At 39.6% G+C, this 10,137-nt stretch overlaps 3 protein-coding genes across 4 annotated transcripts in view; 2 read left to right on the top strand and 1 right to left on the bottom strand.

Annotated features, from left to right (window-relative positions):
• Positions 1 to 550: 550 nt before the first annotated feature.
• On the top strand, positions 551 to 2,638 carry O-fut1 (O-fucosyltransferase 1). The gene is made up of 6 exons (XM_076797516.1): positions 551 to 1,080; positions 1,188 to 1,303; positions 1,381 to 1,504; positions 1,565 to 1,929; positions 1,994 to 2,230; positions 2,356 to 2,638. The coding sequence occupies exons 1-6, from the start codon at positions 963 to 965 to the stop codon at positions 2,554 to 2,556; spliced, it is 1,161 nt and encodes a 386-aa protein (XP_076653631.1). The 5' UTR covers positions 551 to 962; the 3' UTR covers positions 2,557 to 2,638.
• A 2,715-nt stretch (positions 2,639 to 5,353) lies between these two features.
• LOC143359449 (uncharacterized) lies at positions 5,354 to 9,025 on the top strand. 2 transcript variants are annotated; one of them, XM_076797376.1, is made up of 9 exons: positions 5,354 to 5,640; positions 5,878 to 5,938; positions 6,059 to 6,202; positions 6,274 to 6,504; positions 6,606 to 6,905; positions 7,111 to 7,215; positions 7,283 to 7,437; positions 7,519 to 7,939; positions 8,207 to 9,025. In XM_076797376.1, the coding sequence occupies exons 1-9, from the start codon at positions 5,548 to 5,550 to the stop codon at positions 8,416 to 8,418; spliced, it is 1,722 nt and encodes a 573-aa protein (XP_076653491.1). In that variant the 5' UTR covers positions 5,354 to 5,547; the 3' UTR covers positions 8,419 to 9,025. The 2 variants fall into 2 exon arrangements, with proteins under 2 accessions (XP_076653491.1, XP_076653490.1); XM_076797375.1 differs by having other exon boundaries at positions 7,108 to 7,215.
• The window catches only part of Ret (protein kinase receptor Ret oncogene), a 37,428-nt gene continuing 35,952 nt past the window's right edge, over positions 8,662 to 10,137 (bottom strand). The window contains exon 18 of the mRNA XM_076797374.1: positions 8,662 to 10,109. Within this exon, the coding sequence (XP_076653489.1) occupies positions 9,694 to 10,109 (416 nt within the window). The 3' untranslated portion in view covers positions 8,662 to 9,693. The remainder of the gene's footprint in view (positions 10,110 to 10,137) is intronic.

The raw sequence follows: 10,137 nt of genomic DNA, 5'->3' as shown, positions 1-10,137 counted from the left end.
ACTGATATATATATATATGTGTATATACTATGGATTCGAGATGCCGTCAAACGAATTGATACTGGCTTTACATGCCAGCGCCGCCAGTTATACACCGGTGTACTACATCCCCCCGTACCACAGACGAGGTATAGGACAGTAATAAAATTCGAAAAGTCTTAAGCGCGTGCCTAGGGGATTTTATCTTGTGGCGCAAAGATCCCCACATTTTTAACAAATGTTAATTAAAATTCGACCGATTTTCTCGTTGACATATGAATTGAAGATATTAATAACTAAGAGCTTTATTCTAAATTTGGACATCTTATATGCACCAACATAATAATGGTTTATGGTTTATGGTCCTTACATATTATTGTTAATCTAATTACTTATATATTATAAATGTAAATACATGTGCAATATACTCTTTTCACCTTATTTTATCCATTATATAATCAATATTCAACACTAATAATCCGCGCATCTAACTAAACCACTGATATACCATATATATATATATATATATATATATATATATCAGTGCTTGCGTGGACAAGAGTGAAGAGTGGCCAGCAACCAGAAGTTCAGAAGTATCCCTAAACTGACTTGTGCACACCGTATGGTGGATTCTGGTACTAACTACAACGCTATGACGTTATGACACTGTGAATTTTGAATTTTGAACCACCATTGCATTTATTATAAGATGATTGAGTGCTTATGAATGATAGATCCTTCAATTATAGTATCTGGATAAAAATAGAAAGTTGAAAATTTACAAAGAAAATATTTTTAAACTGTACGACTCACTGAAGAAGCACAGATCATTTTTCCAGAGTGTTCAATGAATATAACCATAGCAACGAAAGAAATGTGTTTAGTAGTATTGGAGTAGTCCAGACCGATTGTGTTGTTAAACAAATACGTATTATATATTTACGTACTATACATTTTATATTTAAAAGGATCGGTTCGTAATTATGATCAATATGTTCAGTATTATTTTCTGCGTTTTATTATTGACCAGGTTTTACAACGTACACTGTGAAGATTTTGATATTGATACCAATGGGTACATTGTTTACTGTCCGTGTATGGGTAAGATTTTATTCAGACTACAATCTATAATACTTTCAGTGTTACTTGAATACTGAAAATGATAATTCGTGGTTTATGCAAGCCACTAATTTTATTACTTATTTTAGGAAGATTTGGAAATCAAGCAGATCACTTTTTAGGTGCCTTAGGGTTTGCGAAAGCATTAAATCGTACCTTGGTGCTACCACCATGGGTTGAATATAGAACTGGAGAGACTAAATCTGTTAGTAACTGATCAATTTGAATAATTTAAGGGATATTATGACTCTGATAACTAAGTATTTTTGATTGATTATTTAGATACAAGTTCCCTTTGATACATATTTTAACATCTCACGAGTGCAGAATTGCCATAAAGCGATGTCAATGGAAATTTTTATGGAAGATATTGCTCCAAAAATATGGCAACCTAAGGAAAGAGTATGTAAGTTTGTGATGTTAAATAAAAAACATTAGGCATCCTTCTGAGACATATTATTTTCAGCTTTCTGTTATTCGGCGCGTGGTAAAGGAGACTCCTGCAATGCTAAAGAGGGAAATCCATTTGGCCCATTCTGGGACACTTACAATATTGATTTCGTGAAATCAGAATTTTATGGTCCGCTTCACTATGATGTTTATCATACAGATGTAGCGATACAGTGGAAGAAAAAATATCCTGCTATAAGTTGGCCAGTGCTGGCATTCACTGGTGCACCTGCCAGCTTCCCTGTTCAGCTAGAAAATAAACAATTGCAGAAATGTCTCGAATGGAATACAGAAATGCTTAATAAAGCAAAAGCGTTTATAAAACAAACTTTGCCAAAGGGAGCATTCATAGGGATTCATTTACGCAATGGAATTGATTGGGTAAATGTTTATATTAGTTTTGTAACGCCAGCACAGTGCAAACATATAAAGGTTCTTTTTACAGGTCCGGGCTTGTGAATTTATATCCAGTACACCAAATCTTTTTGCTGCACCTCAATGTCTGGGTTATCGAAATGAAAGAGGAAAAGCAACTTCTGCTATGTGCTTACCATCATTCGAAGTAATAATACGTCATATTAAACGTGTCATTCGCAATGGTAATGACATCAAATCAGTCTTTGTGGCATCTGATAATAATTACATGATCAAAGAACTTACTAAAGCTCTGGCACGCATGGAGGTAAGAAATTTCTTAATATGTACTATAAATAAACAGGATATATAGGTCACCTGAATATCTTGCTTGCTTTGATGATATCACAAAAATGTATCAGATGAAACAGGAATGTTTTGGTTTTTTCGCAGGTGCTAGTTTTTAAGCTGGACTCACCTGCATCTCCCCATTTAGATTTAGCAATTCTTGGAAGGGCAAATTACTTCATAGGAAACTGTATCTCTTCTTTCTCGGCTTTTGTTGCAAGAGAAAGAGAAGTAAAGGGATATCCCACATTCTTTTGGGGCTTTCCCACAGAAAGATCATCTTCCACTAATCACGAAGAGTTGTAGCAAAGGGACTTGCAATTATTTTGTTATACATTCTTTTTATCGAAGTGTATTTAACAGCAATTAATAAAGAAATTTATAAGAATTCAAGCTCTTAATACATACAAGAATAAGATATTCTTATTGCTCGAGAAACGTAACGTTGAACGAAATCGAGTGCCTCTGTCGTAATTAAATTAAGTGTTTAAATTAACTTATATACTTTATATATACATATCACATTTTTACAACCGTTCTCTACACCCACTCATATTGCTTAGACTATATTACATCATCTATGTTTACAATAATATCGTAAATATTTTACATTCATTTTTATAAAATTTGGTTCCCGTTTAGACCAGATCATGAGAGTTTTAATAGCTTGTATGATCTCGTCTTTTTTAGGCAGTGACGATTCGCTATCATCATTGGAAATGCTTTCAGTTCTTTCTAAAGAATTTTTTTTAACTTCCATGCATCTCAACAAAAAGTCAGTGGATCCTTCTCCTTGCTCTTCGGTATTCATGATTTTCAAGTCAGACTCAAACAAATCCTCTGGGTTCTGTATTCCTGGTACTTCTGGGACTTGTTTGATCAGGTTTTTCCATGAATTTCGAATATCCAAAATGCTAGTTTCCAACCATGCCTCGTATAATAAATGAATACAATCCTTAAGGTCGTAATTAGAGTAGAATTCTTGTATCCCATCCGCGTAACCCATTGCTCTAGTTAACATCTTATGACGATAAGATTTTTTTGTCTTCTCTAGCACTTGATCTATGGGTTGCAGCAAGTGGCTAGTGTTTGGGGGTAGAAATATTATTTGAAAACGCTCGTCTTTTTGCAACTCTTCAAGAAAGTTTAGATTATAGCCACGAGAGTTATCTAAAATAAGGATAACTTTCCCACAGGTACCATTGTGTAATTGATACTTCATCACCTCTGGTTTAAAATGATTTTGATACCAATCAGCGAACACAGTTTGATCCATAAAAGCTTGTTGCTGGGCTTTGTAAATCACAGGTAGCCGATGTTTTGAATGTTTTAATACTCTTGGATTTTCAAATCTGTTAATAAACAAAGGTGCAAGCTTATGACTCCCTGTTACATTAGTGCACAGGCCTATAGTTACCCTATCCTTATTCATATTCTTTTCTTCAATCCTTTTCTCCCCGCTGTGCGCAAAAATCTTCTTGGAAATAGTTTTCCACGATAGACTGGTTGCATTCATATTATAAACATTTTCTTTGTCGATATCCTCTTCTTCCAGTTGTCTAGCAAAAGTTTCTACAAATTCTTGGGCAACTGCTGTATTGGCATCAACATTTTGTCCAAATAATCTAATGCCATGGCGATTCTTAAATCTCCATAGCCAGCCTCTACTAGCTTTAAAACTCGAAGGTCCTCCAATTTCTTTATTTACTTCTGCTGCTCTTTCTACCATTCGCACATCCGTGATGGGCTCGCCAAGTGTTTTACGTTCTATGAACCATGTGTACAAACGATTATCCAATTCCTCATTCTCAGGCTTTCGTAAAGTTCTTCTATGCGCTTTGTCTACACCTTGATCGGTGAACTGACTAACAGTCACTGCGTTTCGTTTGATCCGACGGATTGTAACAGGAGTGACATTGTATTCAGCAGCCAACGTGCCAATAGGTACACCGCTTTCTAAATGCTGTACAATTTCCAGCCTCTGCTTCATGGAAAGTGGAGCTCTCCTCAATTTATTACTACCTTCCATTTTTTAAGGGAACTATGGACTTAAGGATGATGGTAACTATATCTATAAGCCTCTCTATCTGTATAAGGATCACTTGAAATCTTTTAAAAACATCTGACAGAATATTAGCACTATTAAATTTGCTAATAAATTAGAAATCGAGACTTCAAGAATTAATAACCGGGAGATTTTTAGTCGTTTGCAAACCATATACTTTCTCCGTAACCGATTGGTGGAAAATGTGTCATCGTGCAATCATCGTGTTAGAAGGCAGAAAATAAGTACAGAGATTCCTCGCTAGTTGGCTGCAAAGGTGACAGTAGACGCCTTCATAACGTCTACTCGCTCTTGATACGTTCGAGAGCAGGGGAAGTTGTTCTCATTGGCTGACGACATGTTATTGCTGACGATTAATGACAAAATAATGAGTTTAACATCTATTTTTATTAATATTTAGAAAAATATATTCACTTACAGAACCTGTAGTTGAATCAGTGTGGAAAGGAGAATGCTCACGCCCGGGATTTCGGTACCTCCAGTATAGTACTGCAATCTGTCTCATCTTTAGCATGGATCAGAACCTACGTACATCATATTTAGCATGGATCCACGGCCAGGCGGCCTTGATGGATCATAACCTACATTATTTTTTAGCAGTGATCCGAAATAGCTTTCACGCTAGCATAAATTAGAATTCATTGACCAAGTTTTGTATAATTTAGGGAAGGAAAAAAATTTGCTTTTAGATCTAATATCACAAACGAGGTGTAGGGGTAGAGTCTATTTCTATACCTCGTCTATACTCCTATATCTCGATTGTAATTGAACCCTTTCGGAACAAATCAGTGACGTAGGTAAAAGCGACTGAGGTAAAAGTTGCGTCGTTTTTGCATAGATGGCACCATTGCTTTTTTCTTGGAAAAATGCGTTTGTCGGTAACATTTGTCTACTAGTTTGAGCGTTTTTCCGCTACGAGGAATGTCGCTATTTTCAGATTTTACGGTGCAAATAATTGTTGCCGTTCCCCCCGTAAAATACAATGAATGTACCGGCACGAATCATGTTTTATACCAATAATTGAGGTAGAGAGCGCTCTGTACGAGATTGCGACACCAAGCATCCAATGTTTTTTTTTTCGCAAACACGTTGTGTCAAACTGTAGTAGGGTAGCATCGCTGTCAGCATCACCGAGAAATAGACTGTGTTGCCTAAACAATTGCTGCACGGTGTAACACAGATATGTTCATTTTGAAAACAGCTGCGTTCAGACTCGCAACTATATCTTTACGATGCGGAACATCATCAACTTGGTGATACTTCTTTGTTACTTTCGCAGAAGCGTTACAGCTTCCATTTGTTATTCCGACTACTGTCATTACACGGTAACGTATTTTTCCTACATTATGCTTTTCTTGTCAATCATATAGTATATATACTTTGGTGTACATCAAAGTATATGTCTTTAAAACTGTCATTATAAGTGTCATGAAAAGTATTGCAATCTATGTTATCTATGACTCCATATCTCTTTCTTCTTTTTATCGCGGGGGAATTACTCAACGCCCTACACTATCTACTTAGTAGTTCAAATTTATCATCTGTGTAAAATTATTTTTTAGACGGACTTTACTCTGATACCTGGATTTCAGTGTCTATTAACAAGGGTCGAACATGGTGAAGGTACGAAAACAAGCATATAAGGCTCTGTTCAAGATTATCCATCGAAATACAGTTTGTACACGCGTAGAATTAAACTAACAATGATCAAGAATTAAAGTAATAGATAAATTTGCATTCCAGAATGTGATAATCTTACATTTGAAACATCTCATAAAGAAGGTACAAACAAGGATTTCAACAGAGTGAGTCTTCGTGCTTACGAGAACAATCTCACCCAGAAAGTAACTGCGTTTAACTTGAGCGTGACCGACGCGAATTTTCATGGTAAGAGCTTGTAGCGAGCGAATTTGCGAATAATGGAAGAAACAACATTAATTTTGTTGACAATAACACAGGACTGATTACGCGCTACCAGAATTTAAATCATTCGAATGAGTCAGCGTGTAGACATGTAAAATTCTATGGAAATGAGACGCATCCCTCGCCGAAAGAACTATACGTTTCATGCCCGTTCCATGACGAAACTTATGAGTTAACCTCTTATAAGTTAGATATCCTGCTAACTGGCGAAACGTACAATTACAGCAAAATGTATATTTTTAATGTACCCCGGCACAGATTCATTGGTAACCATAATTTCCTACTGTATAACTTTATATTGTAATGCGTTGACCAGTGTTGGACAAAATCTTTGAACTTTCAACAGCGTAATCGTTTTCTTCCATAGAAGAAGATGTGGGCGTGCAATATTACACACCGTTCATCTACGTCGACGTGTCGAACAAGCCACGTTTCTTGCTGCACATCCAGCCTCTGCCAGAATCGTACAACGTGTCAGAGTACAGGGTTTGGTTGATGAACGCGACGGATGCCGTGGAGACGAGACACTTCTCGACTACGAGCAACGAAGAGTTGTTGTACGACTTCACCGGTCGCACTGGAGACTTCCACTTCAAAGTCTCCGCCATACATTCCGATTGCGGGAAATATGGCTGCGTGAACAGTACCACGCCATACATTACTGTGCGTAAGTGAGAGGAACAGCTGATCATGTATTTTTACAATTACACATTAAGGTGCGAATGCACTAACAAGTCATTTGTGACAGTTGCTCTTGGAGGACAAAACAATGTATTTTGTAGTATTTGCAAAACAAGTGTACACGTTTTTGCAAGTTACTTGCTAGTGTATTCGCACCTTAACACGGATTAACAAATTTTTCTATTTAGCAGAAGAAGTATCCCGTCGTCGCCTCATTATCATGATCATCAGTACAGTTTGGATACCACCGGTGATACTATATGTTCTCTATCATCTGTACAAGCGGTGTAGAAGGGGTAAAGTTGCGTTAGGGCAACCAACTGTTTCAGTCAAGACGCTCTGCAACCTCGTGTTCGTTTTCAGAGGCCCTGAAGCGAAGACGAAAGCCAACCTGTCTGCTGATCTACTCGCCAACACGACTGACTCACATTAACGCGATGAACGAGCTAGCTAAATACCTGAGGAATTCGAATGTGACTGTGATAGACACACTCGACGTCAACGACGCCACAGGAAATGTCAGTAACAGACGCAGTCGGTTACAATTCAGTTTTCAAGGTCGACTACTGCGTTGTAATTTCCTTCTTTTCAATTTTCAGCCCGAACGAGATTTTGCATTCACGCAGGATCCAAAGGAATGTTGCGGAGCCGCTTTTCGAAGCGCGGACGTTGTCCTGGTCGCTGCTTCCCCGCCGCCTAAGAAGCCCACCGTGTCGTTCATTTACCGCGACAACGATAATCACCTGTTAAAGTTGGTTAAGGAGAACCAGGCGCGAAAAGAGAAACGGTGCTACATCGTGCAGTTGCCATACTGCAAGCCGGAAGACGTGCCCGAGGAAACGCGACATCTCAGAAGATTCTCCTTACCGAAAGAGCTGCCGAACCTTGTCAAAGTGATCCACAAGATAGATTGCGTAGGCTGCGTTTACGTGTCCGACAAAGAGTTCTTAGATAGCGTCAAGTTAGCGAAATTGGAGATGCTCGGGGAGGACAGCAACTCTAGAGACGCACGAGAGACCGGTCTGTTTCTCACAGTACCCATTTCCGTTTTCTTAACACTTTATCTACCGGGAGCTTGTTAATAGAATTTTCAATAATCGTGCTAAAAGAAAAGTTAAAGATTTTTTTACGTTACTTGTTGGTTCACGATTGAAATTGCTGTTGCTATTGGGAAGATCCATTAAAAAATCCTTACCCGTGTAGCATAGATTTAAAAAAATTATAAAATATCCTCCGGTAGATAATGTATTTATTTATGCTTCAATAGTAATTTGTCTATTGTTTCAGAGAATTTGTTGAGGCCGGAATCCGAGCGAGCGCCGGACAAACAGAGTCCCGTGTCGACGAAGGCCAACGACGTACTGTCTCAAACGTTCGCGACCAATATCGACGAACTGAATTTGCTCGGGGAGACCGAAACGGACACGGAAACAACGTTCGCTCGCAGATCTTCGATCGGCGAAACCGGCGCGTTTCGCGTCGACGAATTGAAATTGTGATTCCGTACTATTTTCTAGCTACGTTAAGTTTTTTACCGAAACGTTCGACAACACACCGATCTCGGGACAATTCGTGGCCCAACGCGTTTGTCCACGCAAGACAGTTTCTTTTTTTTTTTTTACTAACGCGCTGCTGGTAGGATGACGTCTCTTTTGTATATCTGTAACGACTGCCGATTCAATAAACAGGGGGAATCATTCGTCGCCGTACGTAAACCCTTTGCGTCCGTTCTCAGTGTGTGTGTGTTTTGCAACTGTCCGTCCGACGAGTTTATTGAATACATTATACGCATACGAAGATATTAGGTACAAGAAGGTAACGATGACACGATAACAAATACATACTCAAAGGGGAAGTGCATCTTTGTTTCTCTTTCATTAAAACTAGTCAACTCTCGCAGCTCGACGACGAACGAAACACAAGTACGAGCGGTAGAAACCGAAATTTGTACGCGGACGTTCGCGCGACAATTGATGTCGCCGCTAACTAACTAATGTAATGGAATGCTCTGCTCTGCTTTATACATAAATACAAACCGACTTGTTTCTTCGACGAGGCTCTGAGAAAACGTGTTGTCTCGTCCGCAAGTTAAACTATATAATAGCTTATGTACTTTGTTTTCACGATTACGAAAATGATCGCATGTATGTACACCTGTCGTTTGATAGCGTGCGCTCGGAAGCTGTAAGCACGTGCGCTAACAAATGCATCTCGCGCTGCTCGAAGCTTAAAATACTGTACGAATTCCAGATCTATACTCCTCCGATCAATTTTGTTCGCATTGTCAGACGGTTCGACGATAGGTCGTTGTTCGATCGTCGAATGATCATCGACAATCTCGATGGACAGTGGAAGAGAGTGAAGGGGCGGTGCTGTTTAGCTACACAGGAGTAGAACGAACTTATCGAACTAAACTAATCGAGTTTAGGGGGCTGGTACGTTACATTCCCAGTATTTCATACGTAAAAATAAGTCTTTCTCGTTACGCGATTTGTTGAACATCACCTTCAGAGGTTTCGCTCGATCAGTCTGATCAGTCGGAGACCGCACGGTATCGGAAATCGCTTTTCGGGGAAGGGTATCTAAATCTTGTATGTATACCCTGAAAAACCGTAATGGCGTCGTTGACAAAACACCATTAGGGTTTTTTCCGTTCTGGATGTCCACTGCAAGATTTAGTGATTTCCGATACCGTGCGGTCTCTCCTCGCGAATCGGTCGCGCGCACACGCGACGCGGATTCATCGATTGTTACCGTTTCGATCCTCGATCCCTTCAGTTTTCTTTGCCTTTGCTTTTACGGTCGTTCACGGCGGTAGGCACCAGCAGATTCTCCGACTCCAGGAACTTTTTCCCTTCCATGTCGATGTAGGACTGCGGACGTTCGCTGGTCGGCGTGGCTAGATCATTCTCGCTGTCGCTCGTGACGCTCGCGTTCCTCGCGAACTTGATCGGGCTCTCATAATGATTATCCAGCAGGTTCGTTCGTTGATCGTTCACGTAGGACGGTTTGATCCCTTCGATGGCGTCGGGGAAGGACGCTATAGGCTCCTGCCAGAGGGTGTGCAGCTTGTCGATCTTGTCGCACTTGGTCACCTTGTCGAAAGACGGTTTCTCCAGGTAGTTGACCACGCTGTTGCCGAAGGTGTTCGTCTCTTCGGTTGGGTCGTCGGCTTCGTCGTTGCCGGAACCTGCGACCGGAAGAGGACAGATATTCAA

This window comes from Halictus rubicundus, chromosome 12 (assembly GCF_050948215.1).
Source record: "Halictus rubicundus isolate RS-2024b chromosome 12, iyHalRubi1_principal, whole genome shotgun sequence".
Lineage (NCBI taxonomy): Eukaryota > Metazoa > Arthropoda > Insecta > Hymenoptera > Halictidae > Halictus > Halictus rubicundus.
Note: the sequence above shows the minus strand (reverse complement) of the source record. Positions and strands in the feature narration are given on the sequence as shown.